Source organism: Nothoprocta perdicaria, unplaced genomic scaffold, assembly GCF_003342845.1.
Source record: "Nothoprocta perdicaria isolate Ctin4 unplaced genomic scaffold, notPer1 scaffold_29, whole genome shotgun sequence".
In the NCBI taxonomy this organism is placed as follows: Eukaryota; Metazoa; Chordata; class Aves; order Tinamiformes; family Tinamidae; genus Nothoprocta; species Nothoprocta perdicaria.
The window spans coordinates 2,455,993-2,481,334 of NW_020455521.1; the positions used below are offsets into that span (position 1 = coordinate 2,455,993).

At 39.3% G+C, this 25,342-nt stretch overlaps 3 protein-coding genes across 4 annotated transcripts in view; 1 reads left to right on the forward strand and 2 right to left on the reverse strand.

Moving 5' to 3' along the window:
* Window positions 1-201: 201 nt before the first annotated feature.
* Window positions 202-15,340, reverse strand: ETFDH (electron transfer flavoprotein dehydrogenase). The gene is made up of 13 exons (XM_026041687.1): window positions 15,315-15,340; window positions 13,515-13,661; window positions 12,511-12,740; window positions 11,841-11,922; window positions 11,476-11,594; window positions 11,057-11,134; window positions 9,116-9,262; window positions 7,366-7,506; window positions 5,326-5,469; window positions 3,640-3,808; window positions 1,771-1,953; window positions 1,201-1,422; window positions 202-947 (listed from the first exon to the last, which is right to left on the reverse strand). Exons 3-13 carry the CDS (start codon window positions 12,730-12,732, stop codon window positions 784-786), a joined length of 1,671 nt encoding a protein of 556 aa, XP_025897472.1. The 5' UTR covers window positions 12,733-12,740; window positions 13,515-13,661; window positions 15,315-15,340; the 3' UTR covers window positions 202-783.
* Window positions 15,341-15,720: 380 nt separating this feature from the next.
* CUNH4orf46 (chromosome unknown C4orf46 homolog) lies at window positions 15,721-17,322 on the forward strand. The gene is made up of 2 exons (XM_026041649.1): window positions 15,721-15,873; window positions 16,003-17,322. Exons 1-2 carry the CDS (start codon window positions 15,721-15,723, stop codon window positions 16,156-16,158), a joined length of 309 nt encoding a protein of 102 aa, XP_025897434.1. The 3' UTR covers window positions 16,159-17,322.
* A 1,031-nt stretch (window positions 17,323-18,353) lies between these two features.
* RXFP1 (relaxin family peptide receptor 1) overlaps window positions 18,354-25,342 on the reverse strand; it is a 46,900-nt gene continuing 39,911 nt past the window's right edge. Inside the window, exons 15-19 of one of the 2 annotated variants that reach the window (XM_026041648.1) lie at window positions 23,698-23,766; window positions 23,234-23,463; window positions 21,192-21,602; window positions 20,472-20,690; window positions 18,354-18,743 (exon numbers count right to left, since the gene is read on the reverse strand). In XM_026041648.1, coding sequence (XP_025897433.1) covers window positions 18,442-18,743; window positions 20,472-20,690; window positions 21,192-21,602; window positions 23,234-23,463; window positions 23,698-23,766 — 1,231 coding nt within the window. In that variant the 3' untranslated portion in view covers window positions 18,354-18,441. Of the gene's footprint in view, window positions 18,744-20,471; window positions 20,691-21,191; window positions 21,603-23,233; window positions 23,464-23,697; window positions 23,770-25,342 lie in introns of both variants that reach the window. The other variant, XM_026041647.1, reaches the window with a different exon arrangement.

Consider the following 25,342-nt stretch of genomic DNA (forward strand, 5'->3'; position numbering starts at 1 on the left):
AGATATGTTGATTGCTAAGGTATAGTGTTTATTGCAGCTTTAATTATTAAAGTTTCTTAAGAGGTTTGTTTCTAGCATAAAAACAAGCTAGACAGTTTCTATTAAGAGTATTGTTTCATTTTTGTTTTTTTTTTTTATTTTATTTGAGCAGACCTGATTTCTTTCTTGTAAGGAATAAAAATGCTGGTAGACATGAAGGGGTAAGTACTACTCATCTTTTTAAATGCTTTACAGATTGTACTGCAAACAGGTTTCCTTGTATTACAAACAGGTTCCTTATTATTCTCAGGAAAAAAAAAACCCCATAAATATAGATTTATCCAACATGCGTAACACTTAATCAGCGACAGTTTTCTAGACCATGTTATTTTCTGTATTGAAATTACAATTTCCTTGAGTAAATAAGTTTAAATAGAGAAAACATACCTTTTTTTTAAGGGTAAGTATTACATTTTTCTACCACACCCATGATTCTGGATATGGCTGCTGTTTTCACTGACCTCCAGCAGTAAATCGAAGATCCAAGCTTCCTTTCAGTCCTGAGAAGAACTTTCTTCTGCCTGCCACTGTAAGCTGGGAAGAAGTACTTTTTAAATAAGGCTAGGGTCTAACCTGAAAGCACTGACTCTCCATTTAATGTAACGGTCATACCTAAAATGTAGAATAGCATGTTAGTCTCAAACTGCTTAAGATTCAAGTCAGTGCTGCACTTCACTTATGCTGCAGCATAAAACATTGCAACTTAGGTGTGGAGGTCAAGTCATGGAATAGTTTTCAGCTGATTTACATCCCATTGTAAGCTGGTCCTCCTCCACCTTCGGGGACGACCCAGTTAATGTTCTGGCTTGGGTCCTTGATATCACATGTTTTGCAGTGGACACAGTTCTGAGCGTTTATCTGCAGTCTTGATCCTTCTCCCGTTTCCAGAGGAATATATTCATAAACTCCTGGGAAGAGGAAAAGAGTGGTATCACTTCACTAAATAGTTTCCCCATGCACATATGCTCTACTACTCCTTAACACTGTGTGTAAGGAGAGGAGTTGAATAAATTCCCACCTCCACGGGAGCTCTTCTGCAGGAGGAGAGCTGGGACAGACAGCAAACTTGCGGCATGTACTAAGCCACACAGAATAACTCTACAGTACTTTGCCTTTTATCTTGCAAAATTGACTCAGACTCGCTTCATTTTTATTACCTACCTGCTGGACAAAATCGTTGTTCTGGTCCATCGAATATAGCCAAGTTTTTGTTCACAGGGACGCTGTCATCCTTTAGGGTTAAATGAGCAGGCTGGTCGTGTTCATGATTTGTACCACTTAAGGCCACAGATGATAGGAGATCAAAACTGATTTTTCCGTCAGGCTTTGGATACTCAATAGGTGTGCAGTCTTTGGCTGGCTTGAGCTGAGCAAAATCTGGTCCTAAATACAGTTTTGGTAAATAAATGTGTTGCAGAATTAATATAATTTGTACTACTCAGCTAGAATTGAATTAAGCAATTTGACTTGTCTTGCTGTTACCATTGGTGTGATGAAGTTACTTACAAAAGCAGGTGGTCTTTTTCATGAGACAAAACTAAAAGTAGACCACTACTCTAATGTGTTCATTTATTATACTAAGCAATATGTATATCAGTTATCATTATTTCTTTACTACATTATGAGACTTCTCTGCCTGAATATTGACCAGATCTGTTCTAGCTTCAACCTCACCCAGAAGGGACTTACAGAGATACTTGGTATCTTTCAAAAGATAATAGAAATAATTACCTGGGTGTTTTAATGTCCATGGCTCCATTCCTCTGAGGATCCAATAAAACACACCCGTGTAGAGCATTCCTCCATACAAACCAAGGGCGGTGTGGCAGGATGGGCGGATGTTTCTAACTGAATAGAGCTCTTTCCAAACCCAGGACTTCTTCAGGTTCTCTTCATATTCTTGCACGTGAAGTCCTAATGCAACACAGGRCTGTTAGGTACTTACAGCACAGAAACACTATCATTGAAATAAAAAATAAATGCTGAGTAAAGAATTGTTAGCAATGAAGGCAGCAAAATAATTTCCAAGTGGCAAACTGAATATATAGTTAGACTACTTATTTGAACCTCTTTACATAATCTGTTTTCACTGGCATTTACCAATAGATACCCGCTCCCTTGTTGCCTCTACTACATAAGCCACTGGAAGCACTGAACTGCCTCAATTTAGCACGTGACAAAGGAAACAGATAAGGTGGGAATAGGGACACCTCTATGGGAAAACGGCTGCTTGCTGGTAGAATCTACAGCCCTGTTTTTCAGTACTAGAGTTACCACATTCAACAGATTTGCTTTACAAGCTATGCAGCCACCATCATTCTGCTTTCACTAATGATGATCATGACCCAAAAGGAGAACTTCAGTGCTACAGATTGTGGTTTTTTTTTCCTCTGCCATTTCTAAGCAGCAAGATAATACGAAAGATCTCCCACCAAAAGCTTGCGACTGGTTTTCATTCTTTGATCACAGTCTTTCTGTGTGTTACAAACATTGCACACTCCACAGATGACTGAGTGCACAGTTATACTGCAGTGTAATTAAATCAGAGTAATTACGTTTATTAAAAAAAGGMCTTCAAATGAAATTTGAGACTATGAAATTTGTCTATACCTGAAAACATGTTTCAGTCTGTATTTGCTACTTCATCTAAGGGTTTGAAAAAACTCATTACCTTTGCATAGAGAGGTTGTGCTTTGGTAGCTCAGTTGTGCTCTACTGTCTTGACAAAACTGGTACCAGTTTATAAAACCTGTCCATAATCAAACATGGACAGTGCACTAACCTGGTGAGACTTCATTATTTTAAGTGGGCTGTAGGCATATTGCCTGGCTATACTAGACTGCAAGTTTTAATTGTTTAGCATAGCCCAGCACATTGCATGGTTTAATTGACCAAAAACTCTCTGTAGGGATGAATCCAACAGCACAGAGACTTCCAAATCATGATCACGTGGCACCTGGCTGTAGCAGTCAATGAAATTCCGGTTGGGTCACCTCTCTGTTCAGCTTTTGTCAGAGTCAAGGCAATGAGCAAGGATTAAATAACCACTACAGTGCAGTCAGGATCAGGTGGTTACTAGAATGTGTTTGAATCACATACAACAGGAAATACACACTAGTCTTACAGTGAGAGGCTTTCTAAAGTAAAGGGGAAAAAGACATCTTCCTAGTACAATTAAGAAAATCATGTGTGATTTTTCAAGTTTACTTCTCACTTCTTTGTTTACATTTCATTTTACTTAGAATTCTTTGCCTTCTGATTCTGCAGGCTTTCTGGATCATAAAACAAAAGCACTAATTTTTAAACACACTTTCAGGGACAAGTCATGTAGTCTGTTTATTATACAGGAAGTGTAAGCTTATTTTTGGATGTTCTTTAAAGCTTTTGTTCTACCACTAGCACTAGTGCTTCCCAGTAACCAAGAAGAACTGTGAAATTTGCTTCTTTCTTAAAACAGCCTATATCTATTTTGAAACCACCACAGTTGTGATTTATTGTTATTTCCAACTAATTCCTTCATACATGTTTAGTTACAGCTAAGCAGTTGGTGCTTCCAGGTGAGCACAGGCTACGTTACAGATGAAAGTGCAGCCATCTTACCTAGAGTCTTTGACTGGAGATTTTCCTTGGTTAACTGGTTGAAGATGGCCTCAGACGCCAGGATGCCACTCTTCATTGCCGTATGTGTCCCTTTAATCTTGGGAACATTCATGAGTCCAGGACTGCAACCAATTAATAATCCACCTGGGAAGGTGAGTTTGGGTATYGACTGAAAAGGAAGTAGAAAGGAAAGTTTGTCTTTTTTGAAAAGAAAAATCATTCTGGAAATCAAACTGGCATAAGACTTGAGTGCCATTAATATTTTTGATGTGGCCTATCTAAAATTATTCCGGAACGTCTTTACTTAAGCATGAGTAATCTTGGTGTAGTAAGCAAGCAAGAGTTCAGACAGTTTCCCCCCAGCCAATCTCACTTTTAGCATCACCCAAGAAATCTATTCTTGTGATAAATAATTCTCTTTGCTCCTAGAATGGGAGCAATGTGACTGAATACTGTCACCTCCCCATAGGGTGTAGGAGAGGAATAAGTCTCTCAAAAGAGGACTTGCAAATGTCATAAATGTCATTATTTTAGTATACTACACTCCTATATTAAGTATAGAATACCTTAACTATCARGGTAGTTACTCTCATCAAATGAGATAACAAAGGAGATTTTATAAAGAAGCAGTAGCTTCAGCAAGAGACTGCAAACCAAACAGAAAAGCCACCTCTGTACAGCCTACAGAGGTGCAAGGAGAAAGCTTTGATTAAATCTAAATTTCAACTCACTTTTGAATAGCTTTTTATAACTTCTTTTTTTAAATCTTTTTGATGAAATAAAACTACTTTTTAGGATTAAAATATTTATCCTGGGGGTTCAAGTTACTCTAAAACATATGCTCAGTTTCTTCTGTTTGTGCAGTTGGCAAGTTCACTTGCAAGTACCTGCTCGTTACACACATATGGCTACTTTTGAATATCCATATAGTAGTTGCTTAAGCAAATTACACTACATACTCTTCTCCYTACATTTTAAACAATTCACTCAATTACACAGATTTAATGATTTTGTTCATAATAAAAAAAAAAGTCTAAAAATGTAACTACAGCTTTTAAGTTAATTTCTGATCAAAAGTCAGAACTGATATAACAGAGGTTGCATAGGTATTTCTGAATTTCAATTCTGAATTTCTAATTCTGCAATCTTAATAAAAATAACAGCTATGTAGATGTAGTCCATGAAAGGCTGTGCCACCTCTTTCCACAAGCTCAAAAACTACAAAAACAAGAAAGCATCTAAGGACATTCTATGGTCAATAGCCTAAGTCAATGGTACATCTGTTTCAAGCAATACTGACATCAAAGTTTAAAAACAATTAATGATACAGAACCACTTTCCTAAGAAAATAAGCCTGTACTCTCATGATACAAGTGAGASAAACATTTGTTTTCACGCTCAAGTGATGCACACTTAAGTGATTCATCAATAAGGCATTTTTACTGGAGGTTTGTGCAGRAAAGCTACTTAATAGGGCAACTTCATGATCAACTTACTGTTAGCTGGACAGAACTTAAGTCCAGCAAGTCTCAGCAGTCAGTCTGCAACAAGATGAGGAGACTTTTCTGCCCAGTGAAGCTTTTGTCCCTATTCCTCTTCATTTCCTGACAGTACATAGCTGGAACTCACTGCAAGACAAACGTGGCTACCCAACACTAAAAGTAAAGAACGTCACAGTAGAATTACCTGGAAACCACCTTCATTCAAAGCTCTGGCACCATAGGCAATCCTTTTTCCACCCTCCAAAGTCGGCTGTACGCTGGGATGGTGCTTCCACCTCTGAAACTCCCTAAATGGATTCAAATAGGGATTTTGATAATCTAAGCCAACCTTAAAAAAAAAAAAAATAGAATTTAAAAAATTAAATGCAAACCACTGGAAATAAAGTATGAAATTTCAATCAAGTTGGAAAAGAAAACAATTGTGTATTACCACATCGACACTTCAAATTTATTTCACATTAAACTAACCTCAGGATGTTTCTACTTAAAGAACTACTGCCAAAAATACTTTCTATCAACTCTACAGTAGAAGCAAGCCTGAGAATTTTGACTTACCTACCCAAAACCTAAATGAAGAATGGAAAGTATTTAATTGCACTGTAACCGCCTTCCGTCAGTCTTTGAAATAAAACAGTGAAATTACATTAAAAATGGTTTAGTGGGGAGAATAAGTGAGAAAACTTATTTTAAATTTGTATTCAAAAACTGTTTGTTCTAGACAAGCAGGAGAAGAGAGGTAAACAATTACTTCTAGGTAGTTATGTCCTTGCACTAGGGTATTTTGAACAGTTCTTCACATGATTTAGCTGAGTCACAACTTTAAATTACAAGAACCATTCCTACAAAGCACYGGAGTGCAATGAGGTAAACAGAAACTGGGGAGAGAGGGTGAAAAAGAAGACTATTATTCCAGCTGGCTGCATGCCCAGGGTTCACATTTCATTTGAGAACTTGCCTAAAGACACACTGCAGCTTCCATCTGTAATATATATTTAAAGAACTTTTGTTGCTGAATTTTCTCTTTTATCAAAAGGAATTATTTCTGGCTCCTTTAAGCTTTGAGACAATTGACAACGTATCTCAAGAGCCAGCAACACACAGTAGCTTGCTTTCTCTAGACACTCRATGCTCTCAGGAACTGGACCTGCTTTTCTCGCTAGATTTCATAATGGGGTTTTCAAAATAAATGTAAGATAATACTATTCTAAGATTCAGCTGAGACATGACAAAAGTATAAAGTTCAACAACAAAAAGTGTTGTATGTGCACAAAAAAGTTGTGTTTTCTCCTATTTGAACAGGARATATGAACATTGCAGATTAGCTTTCTAAGAATCAAATCCTTCTACCCATCTAGAAAGCAAACAAAATGGGAATATCTAACATCTATATTTATTAATGGCAATATTGAAAATTTGCCCAGGACAAGTATGTGTGTCTGAGAAGAAAAATAAAAGTTTACTAAATCTTGAATCTTTCTGAAATCTAAGTCCACAAATATTCACTCAAAGTCTCATGCTTCTGAAAGTCCAGGTCATTTTCCTGACTGTCAAAGCATTCTGTAAAGCACACACACAAAATAAATAGTGCATGCTTCATTCAGGGCTGCAGATGCCAGAAAAACAGCTCCTACTATTGCTCCTCACATCACTGTCTGCCTGAAGGAGACAGTCACTAGTGATCCCAATGCTTCTCCTGACAAAGAGGCAACAGGAATGAAGCAGCAGCTTGTCCAACTCAAACAGTTGCTAAGGAAGGCCAAGAGAATGGGAGAAAAAGGATAGGAGACTGAAAAGTTCAGAAATTGAAGGAATGGTGCAATGATGCTTGTGGAACTGCAGCGAGTTTTCACTTACATTCTTGTCCTCTCCCCAGATATGTATTCTAGGTTAACACACGAAGAGGGAACTGAATTAAGGTTATGTGAAGTAACTTTTGAGTATTCTGCATAAATTTTCAAGCATAATTTTGGTTAATGAACTGCTTTTGGCCTTATCATGTCTATAGGTTAAAATACATTTGATTTGCTAAAAGTGCCTTTATAATTTTGTTCTACCRGATTAAAGACAGATTAACAACAAATTAACCTTTCCTTATTTGGGAATAAGCACAAGGGAGAAAAGGTTAAGCACCAAACTTTCTCTGTTTCATTCTTGTGTTTTCATTTCACATTAAAACCAGAAAGAAACCGTAAAAATGAAGACTGAACAGAAAAGCTTTACTTACCACAAACCCAAGAGCAACTAAAGGTTCGCCCTCATTTAAGTGATAAAGAAAGGAKCCTCCATAAGTATGTCTGTCTAATGGCCAGCCGACAGTATGTTCTATTCTTCCTGGTTTCCACTTCTTTTCATCAATAGTCCATAACTGAAATGAAGATCACCAGAAACTATTTTAATAACTAAAGTAAGAGCCTGCTAATAACACAACAAAAGACAAACACATAATTAAGTACATAAGTAAAAAGACTACACAAATAATACTTTGAATGTGCTATGCTATCACTTAAGCTCATACAGCTAAAGATGAAGTAATGAATTGCAACTACTTCTGTTGTATTATCATTTAAGTATTTGCTATGAGTTCCCTTACTCRAAATGCTGTACATCAGAAAACCTGAGACTTCAGCACTAAACTCCAAACTTTATTTTAACCACAAGATCTTGTTTTYCATTGGTGATATCAATGAATAATTCTGCTAATGAATGCAGTGATTACATTGACCTTTTTCTTTAAGAAACTTTACTACAGCTTAACAGGATGGACAAGCTGATCTAAATATTTGCTGCCCCAAACAGCTTGTCCTCTGTCCACTCTCTCCTGCACAGCTCTACTACTCATCTGACCTAGAGAAATATCTTCATTTTTTGATAGTGTATCAACTTTCTGGTTATCAGACAAAATATTTCCTCACCACAGAGTTACAGTTCCAGCTGCAGGCTTGTGACACAAGGAGAGTGGAGCTATGCCGTTTAGGAGTCAAGCACCATTAGACCAGCTTAGGCATAGAGGGAATAGCTACGTACTATATAAATGGATTAAGGAGTGCATTTTTGAGCAASACTTGATTGCCCCCACTTACTGTGCTTTGGTTCGCATCGAAAACTAGCCATGAACTGGATTCCTTTCACATGAAACTAAACTGGAAGACAAGCTCCAGGAGCCCATCTAGAGCATCCAGTTGTAAATGGACAATGGGACCAGACTAGGCTAGTCTAAAGTAAAAATAACCCTGAAACGTGCACAGCATGAATGTGAGCTCATTGACACCAAGCATTCCACTTCACAGATCCATTGCTATTGGTCTGTACCATTTGCTAAAATAGTCATAGTGAAACCTCAGTCTCACCTGAAAACACAGGAACTCTATGGTGAAACTCTGCTTGAACTATGACTTAGGTTTTAAAAATTGTAAATAAGACCATGACATGCATGGCGACATTTCCAGAGTAGTTATTGGCAACAGTTCCAAAGTAGATGTTTCAGATAGTATGAATTGCCTCTTGGAAGAGCCCCATTCTCTCTCTCTTGCTCTCTGATGAATACATAGAGAGCCCATAAAAACCTTTTTTTTTTTTTTTTTTTTTTCCCTGACCAGGTGTCCTTTTCTCTCTTGCCACAAATTCCAATAAATATAAAATCAGGCAGCATGAATTCCTTGCCCATTTACTGAAACTGCTGAAATTAACTACAGGTAACAGATTTCACAATTGAAATTAATTTGGCATCAAGTAGCTAGCAGGGTGGATTCGCAGACAACATTACTTCTAGCCACAAGGGTATAAAAAGTACCTGAAATGAAACAGTTGAAACATTGTAAGTAGAAGTCTTCTTTGATAAACTCCAGAATATCAAAGATTCCAAAGTYTGAGAGTATAACTCTCAAAACTTATCATTCTAACCTTTTATAAACAGAAACAACTAGTGTATAGCTTTGCAATATCTTCTTCAGCTGTTACAATTGTGCAGAGGATACCTCTTTCAATCCAATGCCATAGCTCTGGGGTTGGCAGTTCTCCCTTAGGTTGTATTTCTTGTACAGCTGTTTGGCTAGATGTCCATGGCAACCTTCAGCAAAGATTGTGACTTTAGCGTGGAGTTCCAAGCCTCTTTCAAAAGTAGCCTGTAAAAGCAGAATATTTAATCAGCCATTTAGATCCGTGCCACACCAAACTCGCCACAAGAGCATCGAGGTCAGTAARCTGATTTTTCACCATCTTATGCCACTGCCCAGAACTTACAAACTATCACATGCTGTGGCTCTGATCCAACTGGCCTTCCCATCTAACTATGACACATTCCCAACAAGTCTTGTAAGGAGATCCCATTAGAGCAAGCAACACTACAGTTAATCATGACTCTTTTATTGACAAAGAATCCTTTCCAAATCAGGCAGATACTTAYATCTCATCAGCTTGTTTGCAGGTTACAAAGGAGCTCCAAGAGAACAAAGAATCTTAACCCATAACTTCACATTTTAAGTTCTGCTCATAAAAATCACATTATAATGAAGCCTTGTTACAGAAATGCACATGGGACAGAGGCTACACAGAAACACCAGGAAAACCTATATTACTAGCACTCTAAAATGAAATAATCCACTACACCTTAAAATAATGTTACTGTAACAAATATTCAGTATTAAATGTTAAAACACATACAAAAAAATTACTCTAGTATTATAGATCGGTACTGAACAATTTCTCCCCAAAATTTTCAGTGRAGGCAGTATCAGCTGATCTAATAAAATACCTGTTCATATACCTGCATGCTCACAAAAGTTTACAGCAGTGGTAGATTACTTATTTACAAGTTAAAGCAGCGAGTAGAAAGAGTGTTTATAATAGACGTTCTCACAGAAGAAAAAGGAATTTTTTTCTAGGTTTTGCAGAAGCTTTAAAAAAAACCTACAGCTTGGGGTCTTGACGCTGCAAATTAAATCAGCTTCTCACTGCTACAACAAAAGTATGCATTACTTGCACCTCCTAATGGAGAAAATGTATAGCTGAAGTGTGTGTGTATCCACATGCACACTCCTGAAGACAGGCAGTCTTGTMCAGTAGCCTTATTTTTCCATACCTTCAGTTCCTCCACCAACAGTTTGTTCTCTTAAAACAAGAATGAAACCTTTCTTGTCACTGCCTATCTCAATGGGGAAAATAACCCAGAAGCTTCTTAATGTGGAAATAAACTTGAAATTTTATKCAACTAGTAGAAAAGGCTTCATAAAGATAGTAAAATTTCAGACACATTTCAGACAGAATCCTGTAGTTGCAATCTCTGTAGTTAGCTACTTCTGTTGTTCTGAATTATTCTGAGGTGCTGGCTCTGCACAGGGAACCAACAGGCTTGCAATGGATTCTGGATCTCACTGAGGCAGCCGAAGTCCAACACTCTGGCCAGACCCAGCAAGCAAAGCTGCTTGGGCAGCCAGCAAACAGGTAGGAAGACTCAGYGTGTACCTTGCCCCAGCACTGCAGACAGACTGTCAACAAATGTGACAGCAGGGGTAAATGCCACAGAAAAATCAGCTAGAAAAATCTCTTAGGTGCTCCCCGTAACCAGTTGGATGATAGCTCTCCATGCCTTTCCTCTGGGAGCTCCTGGAACTCCTCCTTAGCTCCCTGAATGCACATACGCCAAAGCACCCTTGCAATTTGTCCTCCAAGTCACTCAGACAAGCCTCCTTTCTGCAAAGGCTTTTCCTACTGATTTCAGAAGCAGATTATGCTATTCTGAAACCAAAACTTCCACATGTCAAACCTCTGCATAAGTAGAGATGGAAGAACTGAATCCTTAAGACAGATATCGAGTTGCATAACTTCTCTCAGRATGCACCGAAGTTACTGATGACACCAGAAACAGACATATCAATTCCATAACTGAAGCTCTAGATATGGACAGAAAGGCTACTTACTTTAGGTGCTCCATCCTTCTGAATGCCTACATCATTCGTTGCAATCCCTTTCACACTACCATCTTCATGAAAAAGAACCTTTGGAAATATTGTAAGAAAAAAAAAAAAAGTTTTGTCATTTTAATCCATTAATTTAAAAAAAAAAAGAAAGCACGTTCATAACTTATAAGCATCAAGTCTTTCAGACATCTAATGGACAATATTATGCATTTGTTCAGGTACTCTGTGGTCCACTTGCCCTTTGTTGGATCTGGGCTGGGAATTTGGGATACTGAAGTATCTGAAAAAATAGATACTGAAGATACTGAAAAAAAAAAAAAAAAGTACACTTCTGTGAAGAGGAATCTTGTTAATGTACAAGTGCTAAGGGGTGAAGCAGGGTGCAGGACCTTGCCCATACACACTGATATTGTTGTTACCTCAGCAGCTGCATAGCCTGGATAGACTTCAACCCCCAAAGCTTCTGCCTGCTGGCCCAGCCAAGCAACCAAGTGTCCCAGGCGCACTATGTAATTTCCATGATTAACCATTGGAAGCCCTAGACAAAACAAAACAATGTACGTCAGATTTTGCATCCTTTGCTACAGTTTCACAACTGCGAAGACACAGTAGCATCACGTGTTATTACAGCCATACGGACCTTATCACTGTCTATTACCATATTGACATTGATACACACACACTTGGTGTCCTACAGGGAAACAAAATTGTTTAATTTGCGGAAAATGTGAAAAAGGCACCAAGTAAATAGCACTTCACCAAAGAGTTCTTCACTGAACTTTACCTGGGAGGATTGGCACTGGAATTCTATATTTCTTTGTTAAAATTCCAAATTTGTCTTCAGTTACAGGAGTATTAAGTGGAGCCTAGACAAAAAGAAAAAAAAATACTGAGCAATTTTTTCTTGTCAGAAAAAGATAAAATAAAAAATAAATCAAACTGTCATACTTCTTACAATAGAAAAGATAAACTATCCTAATGAAACAGCTATAAGGCAAGATTGAAGAGAGCTACTGAAGACTGTTTGAGGTCTTCCTACATACGCTTGTACTACATCACAAAAACCAGTGTACTGTGCATAATTTTCTGAGCATACGCAAAAATGCTGAGCAGAAGCAGCAAGTCTGACATTGCAAAGAATGCCTTATCTTACTGCCTATACACAGGCAGTGCCTATACACAGAACTCGGATTCTGCACAGAGGCAGCAAACCTGCACACATTTTGCATGTGCAGTAAAATTACTGTATAAAACAGCAAAGGCCACAATGTATTTTTCAGACATAAAAATTAGCACTGGTGGAAACAGACTAGAAAAAAAGATAATTTTTTGTTTGTTTGTTCTGCAAGCCACCACATTTTCAATGGAACAAGGGCATACAGGAATGAGCTGGATACAGAGTTAATCACAGCCAAGATTGTGATGGATTGTGATGTTTACACATCCATACATACCCCTCGCTCCTTCCAGTCTGGAAAAAGCTCTTCTAAGGACCGTGGCTCGAGACAAGCACCGGAAAGCGTGTGTCCTCCAATCTGAGAAGCTTTCTCCACCAGACAAACACGTATTTCTTTGCCGTGCTCCGTGGCTAACTGTTTGAGCCGAATAGCTGCAGAAAGACCCGCAGGGCCCCCTCCGACTATGACAACATCGGCCTCCTCTGCAAACCTTTCCATGTTTACTCCTTCAATGGGACAAAACACGATAAAACAAATGGGTTTCAGAATTTCTCTGCTCTCACTAAATCTCGCCTTGTGACATTGTTACTACACAGCTTGCGTAAAAGAAGGATAATTAAATAAGATGTTACAATACTTGCAAGAGGGTAGAAAGATGTTGGCATTTACTCAGTCTCTTCAAAATTAGCTCTTTGGCAGTGGTAAGAAGATATGCCATAAAAACATATTCAGCCTCTAAAAGTTGTAGTCAAGCATCAGCAATGTTAAAAGTTAGAGCATAGTGGCTTAGCTGTCTTGAGGACATTTTGTAAAACTTAAGGGAAGACATAAATAGAAGAAAATAAAAAGCCTTGCTCAGAATAAGTTATTTTACCCTAATTAATCAGACACAGTTCTGGAATTTGAGCTGTTAAAATTGCTGTAAACATAAGTTGGAATGGCCAGAGATAAATATATTCTTCTTATTTTGTCCCAAACACGTCACAGCGAGAGCAACTGAGAAAGTCAAAATACACAGACTCAAGTGAACTAAATCTTGTTGCGGTAACTATTGAAGTAAAAAACAATTATGTATTTTCTTGACATAGCTAGAATCAAGTTCAAATTTGACCTGATTTTACAGTGCTAAATACAGTAATATTTTACTTGGGATATTAGCACTGTACTTAACAAAACAGAATCTCTCAGGAAAAAAAAAAAAAAAAACATTACATTTCAGTGTTGTTAAAACTCAGCAATAACCATATAAAGAAGCCTTTAAAATGCATGTTATCCCTTACCTTCCCATCGTTTGTCTTTGTCCCGAGGGTGAATAGTATAATGTGTAGTTATGCGAGGCACTGGGGTAGCAGATGCATATCCTGCAGTATGCACTGATGGGAGGCAGTTTCCCTTTATCAGCTTTAAGGCACGAAAACACAGACATGCTGAAAAACAAACAAACAAACAAATAGATCCACCAAATCATTTGCTTCCCCAATTTTTCTATTTTTCAGAGACGAAAGTGTCACAACAAAAATGCACCTTAGAATGCTAAGAAAGGTCAAATGAAGATGGTGAATGCCTAGACAGATTTTTGATTTTTCAGTACCTACATTTTTTTTCTTTTTTTTTTTTTTGATATAAAATCACACATGCACCAAGTAGGCAGTTTTCCCTCTAAGTGAATACCACTCAGGGACCACGGACACCAGCCACGCAGTAAGTGTGACAGCTGACATACTATAGCATGCACGTACAAAGGGAAAAGACATTTTAAGTTYCTATTTCATTTTTAATGTCAAAAAGATTTATTGCAGACTAAACAGGCCTGAACAACTGCAGAGGAGACATGCAAGTTCATCCCTTTCGCTGTCTCAACTCATGTTCAGACACATGGCCTGGGCTGCTCATTCTTAGCAGCTGATCTCAGGTAAATGTCACGATCTATAGTAAAGGCCAASACTTAAATAAATACACCTTGGTAAGCTAGGAAGAAATACAGGTAGTCTTCACCTTTGCTACAGAAACTTTAATTATCGTCACAACAAACTAGCCACTCTCATTAGGCAAGTGGACCAGTATGTGAGTTTCAAATAAACAAAATAAGGCCAAAGGGTACCTCACATGCTTGTTCTGGTTTCCCACTCTCACAAAAATAAATAAATCAGGTTTTCGAGTTGGATATGATCTGTACTCAGAGAAGTAGTAACCACAGCACCAAAACTAGTTATGGTTACCAAGTTTGACCGGTGATGCACACTCAGGGGTATTTTTTCCATCATTACAGATTCCTTCAGTCCGATATAAGGGCAGAGGGGRAGAACATCACATTGAAAGGCAGTAACTCTGCAAAGCTGCACAAGCAAAACCCCCTCAYGCCGGGGCTGGTATGTTCTGCCGCCAGGGCTCCTTAACGAGCCGCTCCAGCACCCTCCACCACAACTGCAGGTGGCTGCCGAGGCTCTGCTCTCCGTACATGCCATAACAACCCATAAAGCACCATTTGCTGCTGTTTCTTAACAGCAGTTTTTGCATGTGACAAGTAKAGCAAAAGGGTTACTACTACTACAAGCAGTAAGTGTTTCTGATGGAGACTCAGAGGAGCCCTTGACCTGCAGCAGGACAGCTTCAAATAAGGCATGTGGGAACAAGCTACATACGTTACGTGCAGGATAGCACCTATAGCACACACTCGAACGCGATACCTCAGAGGTGTTAATTTGCGCGAGGCAGCCACAGAGCACGGTTAGATATACACTCACTATTTGGCAGAAATAAAGTGTAAAACTGAATAAACAAACAAACAAAGCTCGACTAGTCTGGACGCTGCAGGTGCCCCGGACAATTCCACCCTCCGAGGACACTTACACGAGCGGGGACCCCCCAAAGGGGGGGGACAAGCCCCAAACCTCCCCAGGGGCGATGCAGACGAGGTGGCCCTGGCCCTGGCCCCGGCCCCGCCGTTGCCGCCGCCGTTGCGGGGCGGCCGCGCCGGTGTCGCCACCGGCCGCGCCGACCTTTGCCCCAGTTCCCCGCCGCGCGGCGGTTGGAACAGCAGCGGCGGCGGCAGCCCCGCGTGTCCCGGCGCCCCGCGCTACCTCGGCTAGAGGACGAGCAGAGGGGCGGCAACATRGCGGCGGTAACGGCGGCTCCCGGTCGTGACCCCCGGGCTCGCCCCCGGCTCCCGTGCGCCCCGCCGCGCCTGCGCACTGCGCTGCTGCAGCGCGGCCCCGCCCCAACCCGCCCACCGCGGGGACTACAACTTCCAGCGGCCCCCGCGCGCTGCGCATGCGCCTGGCCGACTGCCTGGGAGCGCGGGAAGAGCCTCTCCCCTCCCGGCGTGCAGCGCGCGCAATCCCGAGCCAAGCGGGCGCTCGGTGCGCCRCACAGGGCACGCCGGGATGTGGGCGGGCCCTCCCGTGCAGCCCCGCGGGGCGGGGCGGCGCGGCCGTTGGCGCGGCCGTTGGGGCGCGCGGGGGCCGTTGCGGGCGGCGGAGAGGGACGATGTCTGAAGCGGGGCCGCTGCAGCCCGCGGCCCTGCCCTCGCGCTCGCCCGGCGCCGCGCCCCGCAGGAACCGCAGCTGGGGCAGGGCGGCGCGGCCGCCCGAGCACGCGCCGCGGGAGCCGCTGGAGGAGGTGGAGATGCAGATCGGCGACGTGAGTGAGGCCGCGGCCGGGCTCGGGGCCCGCGGCACCGGGATAACGGGGCAGGGGGGAACGGGTGGTGAAGGTGGGGCCGTCTGTGGGTGCGTGGGGACCCCGCCAGCTTCTCGCTCTGCCCTCCAGGCCGCCTTCTCGTTGACGAAGATCCTGGAGGCCACGTCCGCTGTATCGGCCCAAGTGGAGGAGCTTGCGACCAAATGCTCAGAAAACGCCAGGTTTCTCCGAACGTGGCGGGACCTGCTCAAGGAGGGCTACGATTCCCTGAAGCCCAGCGAGTAACGTCACCGTTGTGGAAAAGGCGGGAACCGCTGCTGCCCGCTGGGAGGGGAGTCATCCCACAGCGTTTTCCTCCTGCTGGCCCTGCCTTGTGACTTGACAGCTTGGCTGGGATCACACCGCGTTGCATGCTGATGTGTTACCGCACACTGTGCCTAGTGTTTTTTTAAACAACGTTTTTTAGCAATTTCCTGTGATGGTTTTATCTTGTTTTTCATCAGCTACTGCCCTTGAGCTAGAAGAGAGTTCTTTGGAAAATACTTGATAACTTGTATGTGTAAGAATACTATGTATAAGTTTCTGAGTGGAATAACTTTGTTTAGGGAGAGTAGTCAGTTGTAACTTTTAAGACTCTTCCTTTGCACTCAGGTAACCTCATCTGTGAAATAACTTTCCTTTTTACTAATATAAGGGAGATAAAGTTAACTTTTAAGGTACCTCTAGAACTCAGCAGTTGTGGGAAAGTGGTATCCAGTGAAGATACATTGCCATTTCACTGGACTAGAAGAAACTCTCTTAACCTCAGAGAAGCCTGTCAAAATAACTTCTCTGTCCTTCTATGCACACATTTTTTTTTTCAGGTTGAGGATGGGCTGATAGGGAGAGTGAAGTCTTAAGTGCTACAGATAAGTGACCCTATTCCCCAGCTCACTGTTGTGGGCAATATTGCAATACATTTCTTTAAAGCTGCATTTCTTTTACAAAGAATTCAATACTTGCAAACAATGTTACACCTGCCTTCTTGTAATAAGTACAAAGTGCCTTATGCAGGAACCATAAATATAGGTATAGTAGAAATGTAATTGTATTAGTTCCTATTAGGATGGATTATTTTGAAGTAGTAGTATAAGCTTCCTTCAGTGAGAAAAAGTCTGTGAATTGTATTCTTCCATCTTAAGGACAGCAACTTATTATGGTTTTGGCCTGTTGTATCACCTGCCTCAAGCAGTAATTTATTGATTAGAGTAGGCATTAGATTAAGCAGGACCAGAAAGATGCCTGACCTGTAGTACATGGCTGCTCTGAAATGTCTGTACTCCTGCGCAGAGCACTGTGAAAAAACAATGCTGAAATGCAAGGGGAAGCTTCAGTAGACTGGGGCTGTACTTGTTGTGAGCCTAAGTTTCAGTGGTAGAAAGATTTTAAAAGACAAACTGTAGTTTTTTTTTTTTTTTAAACAAGAATAAAGAAGTTACAACAAGTTTTGAATTAACTAACAGTCTAAGGTTACTTATAGGAACACAACAACCTCCCCACACACGCACACAGAATATATACATAAATAAAAAAYGAGAAGTGAAAAAGACAAGTGTTCTTATATTCTTTATAAAAAGCAGCTTTGGTCACCAAATATGTTGACCTCCACTGGTAATCAAAAGGATGTTCTTTATGGCAGGATTTCAGTGGGCCATTTTTTTTTCAGTAACCTAAAAYTTTGCTAAACAATTTGCAGAAGAAGCCACGTTGATCGGCAGATCATCCTTTATTTCAATAAAACATACAGCAGTGGAAACAAGATGTTCAACAACTTCTGATTTTAAGATAATGCAAAATACTGTAAACATTTAAAGTGTGAGTCACACTAAAATTGAATTCTACTTCTTACATATTTAAGAAGTTAAGTGCAAACATCRAAGTATCTTTTAAGCGTGTTTTAAAAAGCTTTAAAATCCCCACTGCAAGAGAGGCATTTCTCTTATCTTGGGCTTCTAGGTCACTGGACTGAGAGTGCAGTATTAGAGGAACCATAAGGAAGTCAGAGGAATTTGTAATGGAAAAATATTCTCTCGAGCAAATATATGTGAAGAAACTGCCACTACCTGATCCTCACACCTAGCATAAAATCTTTATACACAGAAAGGTAAAATGACTTTTACATTTGCAACACGAGGAGTACAGTAATACTCAGAGTGCTGAAGGCTGTGCTCTCTAAATTATTTTAACCATAATGCATGTAATTAGATGCACAAGGTGATTAAGACTTAGATGGCAGGATACCTATTAAGACTGATACTCCTCAAGTGCTCTTGGAGAGGAAGAGGGATTAAGACAGACTTTTCAGCCTGGTCAAGGATGAGTTGTCAGGAACTATTGCAAGATGGTCAAATTATTTTCCTATCAGTTTTACCTGCAAGTAGGCACATGGATCCATCTTCTTCCCGCTCTGACTTCTGGTTCTGGTGATTCACCGTGTCCACTCCTTTCTTTTCCACATTGCTGTAAAGCAGTAAATCTGCATCCGTGAAGGTAACAGGGCAGATGTCACTGGGAAGGTTCACAGGGTATTTATGTGCATGAGTTTAGTCGGTGTGACTGTGTAGTCACTGATGCTTCAGAGGAGTCTGTACAAAGAACAGGCTTCGAAAGCTTTGGTTTGATTTCATGCACTGGCCACATCTCTACCCAAATGAAAGATGGACCATATGTTTTCTGACTGCGTTTGCTTCTTTTGGATCTTCTTTGTCTGTAATTGTACCAGACCTGATGAATCATTTCTTTGAAAGGTCGTGTAGTCAGAGTGTAGAGAAGAGGATTCAGAGCACTATTTATTGGCAGTATAAAAATCACCACCCAAGAAGTTATGGTACCTTAAGGAGGGAGAGAAAAAAAATGAAGGCAGTAATAGATAGTAGTACTTGTACCCATCCATCAGTACGAGCACTTCACACTGCTGAGGTGCAGCTTCCTTTTAAAAGCTGCAGTCTGGAAGCGCGTGGGGTCCTGCGCTGCTGGGCTGAGCCCTTGACACTGTTGTGACAGTCACAACCCCATCCTCTAACTGCTTCTCAGGAGGTACTGCCCTTCCGTGTTTCAAGGGCTTCCCGTGAATCCTGATGATTTTTTTTTCCCAGCAGTTCCATTTGCCTCCCACCATTTTAGGACTTTTGTAACAAGGCTCCCTACTTCCTGAGCATATTTTTTGTTCTGGTTGAGCTGCATTTACTTGCCCCACATCTGTTTGTATCCACTTAGCTCCCTATCTCTTCCTGTGATCTCCATTCCCCAAGTGAATCATCATTGCCATGTTGTCCATGTGGTCCTGTCCAAAGCAGTCTCTTCCCATGCCTTTTCCCTCAGAACTTGTTTGTGCTCATCTACACCAGGAGCTCTCCACTCCTTCCAATGCAAAGTGCAGTGAGCACATCCCTATTTTTCCTTCTTGCTCTCCTGGTATCCCCCTTTCTACCTTCTTCCTATGCCAAGGTTTCTTGTCCTCTGCTGCCCACACCACGGTGTAATTTTCCCTGCCCAGGAGGTAAGTCAGCTCATTAGTCCGACCCTAATTAGTCTGAGGGGCAGACTAAAAGTCAAGTCTTTTAAGGGTTGGATAACTTCACAACAAAGCATTCTGGAAGATTTTGTATAACGAAAACACTTTGTACTTGATCATCATAACCCAGATATTTCATAACTTTCATGAAAGTCAAAAATTTCAAAAGATAATCCCACAGCTCAAGCACTTTCTCACCGAATTGCTTGTGATACAAGTGTATGTGCGCGCATATATATATATACACACACACAAATGTAAATTATATATAATTTTATGTATATTTATAATATATATAGGTTTATGTATATTTATAATATATATAGGTTTATGTATATTTATAATATATATAGGTTTATATATAATATATATAGGTTTGTGTATATAGATATATATATGCACACACATATGTAGATAAATTCACACAGTAGTCCGACACTGTTGCTAGTACCACTGTTCATAATAACATGATCTTTCCCAAAGCATTTACAAGCCCTACTTAAGGAGTCTGTTTTCCTAGCATTTCCTGTTACTGCAAAGAAAGGAAAATACAAGGCTTCATTTTTTATCTTTTAAGACTATGAAGGCTAAACTTAAGGCTATTCACACACAGGAATTTATTCACAGCATAAGAAAATACTTTAATAAAACTGCCTTACATAACAGATGTTTTCAGCTATAAGCGTCACTTGTGCTTGAATTATATTCAGGTAGCAGAACCACCAAAAGCCTTGAAGCACTAAAACCCAACAACTTCAAACATGGTTTTCAAACACATGCTGTACATTTTATACATACCTTACAGAGACAGACTTTCAAGATTTGATCTCTTGGCTGACTCTAATGAAGGTGACCAGTCTTTGATGATTACACTAATATATTTCAGTGCAGTAATATAATGGGCTATATAGTTCATTATAGTGTGTATGTGGATTATAGAGAGATACATAGTGTACATTTCATTGTAGCAATGCAGTTCAATGCATTCAATTATTCTTCTAAATTAAGAATTATTGGCTCAAAGTGCACAAAAGCAGGAGCTTACCTGGGATGTCTACTTGAAGCAGAGAAAGGAGTTTCAAAATAAAAATGGGTATCCAGCATAGTGCATCAGTAAACACAATGAAGAAGAAACGTTTAGCAAGAGTCATTTCTTTTTTAATGTGATTCCGAATTTCAGTAGCCGTAATAGCTGTCTGGTGAACGCTGTARAACATACTTCCATAGGAAAACACAATGATGATGAAAGCTGCCAAGTTTACACCTGTTCAAGAAGTTGAAATTAGTTTTATTATTTGAAAGCATGATAGCTTACTTCTTTGTGTGTCGGGGAACATTAGAGGTATCTTTTGTCTAAACTGTTAGTCCATGAAATAAGTGGCCAAACAATCTGAGTCTGTCTTCACTCAGAACACTGAACACTTTACTCAAATATATATATTAATTATCATAATTTGATTAACAGCTGCCATCAGAGCCAAATTCCATAGTTTCCTAGTCTTAATATTTCCTCACCTCCCTGACAAAATCTATTTATTCAGGTTCTTGATGGATCTAACTTCTACTTTCTGAGCACTTTATGGGTTTTAAGATATGTAAATATCTAATATGAAATATTCAGGCTGGAAAAAGTCTGTAACTGCCTACAGGAGCATCTAAATATGAATTGTGAACATCATGCACACATTAAAAAAAAGCTGCCTTACTTGCTTAAAAACTAGGCTCATTATAGCTGTAATTGTTGTAAAGAAGAAAAGTAACTTACCTAAAAAAATGACAACAGAATAAATCTGACTTCCTGAACTTTCTGATTGTTCTGAGTGAAGAGGAAAACAGACGCCATTGGTGCCATAGTAGTTCCTGAAAAATTCCTTATTGCTCAGTGGAATAAAGGCAACAGCAAACCCAATTATCCAGATAAGAATCAAAACGGAAATTGTCCTGCATTTTCTGGGCTTCAAACACCTAAAAGGATAAACTATGCAGATGTATTTTTCCAAAGTCAGGTAAGTCAATAGTAAAACTGACACCTCTGTAGACAGAATAGCCAGCGATCCCACCAACTGACAATGAATACTGTCCATCCATAACTGAGCGTGCTTGTTGTATTCTCCACGATATTTAAGATCAAAAGCTCCAATCACAAATAAATATATTCCCATCAGACAGTCAGCACCTGTGGGCATAGTGCTTAACATCATTATTTACACATCTGAATTTTCCATGCTCTTTGTGTATATGTATATTGAAACACAGACATACAAACACGTACATATGAATGTATAGTTACAAGTGTCAGCTAATGGGTAGATAGATATAAAATCAATATTATGGTTAGAATGATTTTGAGATTTACAATTAAGGCAGTATAAGTTCTTTCCATTTTTGTTATTTTTTTTCTTTGAATTTTCATCTGTTGGACTGAATTTCTGACTTTCATACGTTTCCAAGACTACTTTTTAAAGGTCAAATCTGTGTATTTTTACTTCTGTCAAAGAGAAAAAAAGACACTTTTTGAATAGGTCTCCTTTTGACATTGCCTTTTGGCTTGTAGATAGTTTGCTCTGAATAGAGAAACTGCCAGATTCAGAGGTTGATTTTGATTTGTCCATGTTCAATCTTTCCAAAATAACATGYAAATCATCTTTTAGCAAGGCTTGAAAGTACACAGCAAACCTGGTAGGCTCCAAACCCTCTTCTCATTAGCTTARTAGTGAAAGGCGGGATGCAAAGGGAAGCTCCTGGGCCCATCTGAGTAAGGCCACAGGGATCACTTTGAGCATTAGCATGACTGTTACTGGTGTAAATCCTACATGTTCAGACATTTGCCTGATTCCCCCTGAAAATGATGATGTTGGCTTAAAAATTACAGGCTTAAGAGATGATAAATTTGGAGATCTGCTAAATTTCTAGGCATTAATGATGCATTTGCGTCTCATTTTCAAGTCTTCTGCAACTAGAAGGACAATAAGCCTTTCTTGCTTTTTTTAGGTATCTTGGAATATCATAATTTCTCTTTTTATCTTCTAGTCTGTTTTGTATGAGCTCTCTAAGCAAAGCTTGATTAGCATTTCTGTCATACTAGCCCTGGGAAGTAGAGAGGATCTGTCAGCACAGACTCAAAGGCTTCTCACATATTTTTGATAGAAATTTTCAGTGGTGTTTAGACTTTTGGCTCCAATGGTTAAAGAAGCCAACAAGCTTTCAAAATTATGAGCATACTGTATTCAGAAATGGTGCAATTTTATTTTATACACGGTGGTTATTTAACTTTCAAAATGTGACTAAATCAATTTGTGAAATATGTAAGTTTAGACAGACATCCTTGTATACAAACTAAGCCCAGAGTACTTGGGTTTAACATGACTGCACTCTCAGTTGGTTCATCCATCAGACCGCCTTGCTTTTAGGACTAAACTAAGAAACATAAGGATAAATATTGGAGAGCTGAGAGCGATTGATTTTCTATATTTGCACACAACTATTTGTTCACGCAAAAAGAAGTATAACTATCTGAACATGAATTATATTTACACACACAAATTTGTATTTATTCACAACTATATAGTAAAATCTAGATTAATGGCCCTTTGAAACATTTGGAATTTTATCTCCTCTTGCTGAAGAAAATGGGAATTTGACCCAGTGTCCTCAGCAGCAAAACCAGACACAAAATCTTTGGAATTTACCACCTGGTTATTGTTTCTGAACAGAGACATTATCTAACAAGACTTCACAGTGCGGAAGACAGAGCATTCTGCATTGTCATTCCCTGTGAAAATGCCAAGTCACAGKGGGAATACTCACAGCAGAGGGACATTATGGAGATGGCATGCAGCTTATTCTCCGATCTGATGTAAGGCCTCATACAGATAACGAAAATATTTCCAAAGCAAGTGATGGCAGATACAACCCAGACAAACACTCTCTGTATAATGCTGGCTAAGAGGTTCTCGAGGGAGGAAATCCCATCAGTGTTAGGCTTGCAGCTGCGTACATGAGGAGCATATCCACAGTACTGAAATTTCTTGAAATATCTAGTTATGAGGGAAAGAAAAGAAAAAGAGAGCGTTTTAGTTTGGTTTCTAAGAAAGCAAGATGTCTAACAACTTTTTAGAAAAGAAATAAAATGCCCGTATTCTGAAAGAAGAAAAACTAATTAATTAAAAAAAAATCGCCAAGTTTCAATTTGGATGATTTTTGATTCATCCATTTTTGTTTTTATTTATTCAATATTTTGTAAATTGTAAAACTTAAAGAAAGCTACTCACATGTGGGAAAGGTTTTTAAGCGGTCTGAACATTCTTCTCTGAATGTTTCCAATTTCAATGCCCTCTAAGCTGCTGTAAAAAACACACTCTCAATAAAAATGCAATACAAACTCAGTAGTTAAACAACAAGCTTACTGAGCATTTAATTGTGTTCCTATAATTATACGAAGACATGAAGTTCAGCTGCTTCTAACCTGTCATCTCTTCAAAATATAAATGGGAAATCTACATAAAAGCTAAAATAAAAGCTAAATAAAATGAATTGCAGTTAATTCCAATAAACTCATAGTTCTGCCAAAAGCACAAAGAAGTCTCTTTTAGTGCTCTCAGTAGGACAATTTAACAATTATTATGTTGCCCTTCCAAAGTATTGATCTACTGATGTTCTTTCATCATCTCTGGAAAATAATAACTTGTTCCAATAGCAGTATTTCACATTTCTCCTCTTTCTGTAATCCCAGAGAGCACTTAACAAGACAAACAAGCCACTGCAGGAATTAACTTTTTATTGTGTCAAGAGCAGCAGGAAATTGGTACAGGGAACACTGCGTGCAAGGGCTTACTCACACCATACAGATGGGTTTACTTATTTTAGATTTTTTTTTAATATAAAAAATGCACTATTATTTTCTCTGCAGTGTCAGGTCAATGACATGTAATTGTATGTAAGAACAATGTAATTGTTCTTTAACAACTTGAGTTTTCTGGTCAATTGTATAAGCTAGAGTAATACAAATGCAAATAAAAAAATTTGGGTTGATAGGCAATCTTGCTAGGAGAAATAATGAGGCCTAAACATGGAAACCAGTGTGTTTTAGTCACGGATTGGAATAAATCTAGGGGAATGTTGTCCCAGCTACTCCTRTCTACTCAAACTGGTAAACAAGCAACAAGTGTTCTACAAATGGAGTACTGAACATAAAGATGTTTTGTTTCCTCTAGATCTATCTCTCAAGATTTATTGATTTTATTATCTTAGATATATGGAAACTCTTTTTCACCCAAGTGCATGGAATTTTGGTGATTAAGTAATAACTAATGTATAAGCTGCCTCCTGAACTGTTAGGGAGGTACTAAATTTATGTTAGAGCTGCTGTGTTAGCCTGCCCATTACAACTTCCCTTTGCTCTCATCAAAAAGATTTGTAGAAGGTCCACCCGCTCTGAACTGACAAATTTTACTTGATTTATATTACTCTTTTCATGACTTAAGCATCATTTTCTGTAAGAACTGAAATATACACCAGACTTATGCATATACCAAATTCCTTTCAAATTATTGTCTTTACATATTTCATTGATATCCGTCCCTGGTGCTAATAGCTTCAGTTAGGTGTTGTAGGACCCTTAAGTTGTATATTCAAGTTGTGCAAAGTTGAAAATGAGTTTTGAATTTGGCTGTTGTAATAACTTATCTATCTGTAGTACAGCTATCCTGCACTAATGACATAATTTGCTTTAGTCTTTCTGTGTAATGATGGAATAGATTGTCATTTGTAAAGATGGATTTATGATCCCTTTGCTTTGGAATGATTTCCAATGCAAGCTGGTATTTCAAGACAGAAAATGTGAATGTTATTAGTAGTTACTCTGCAGACTCAAATTCTTGAGCAACATCAAGAAATACAAAATATTCCAAATATAAT

Bases quoted from the DNA above. Each gene is read 5' to 3' on its own strand.
- CUNH4orf46 (XM_026041649.1), top strand. From the start codon at position 15,721: ATGTCTGAAGCGGGGCCGCTGCAGCCCGCGGCCCTGCCCTCGCGCTCG. The intron at 15,874-16,002 runs GTGAGTGAGGCC...TCTGCCCTCCAG, and splicing joins TGGAGATGCAGATCGGCGAC to GCCGCCTTCTCGTTGACGAA.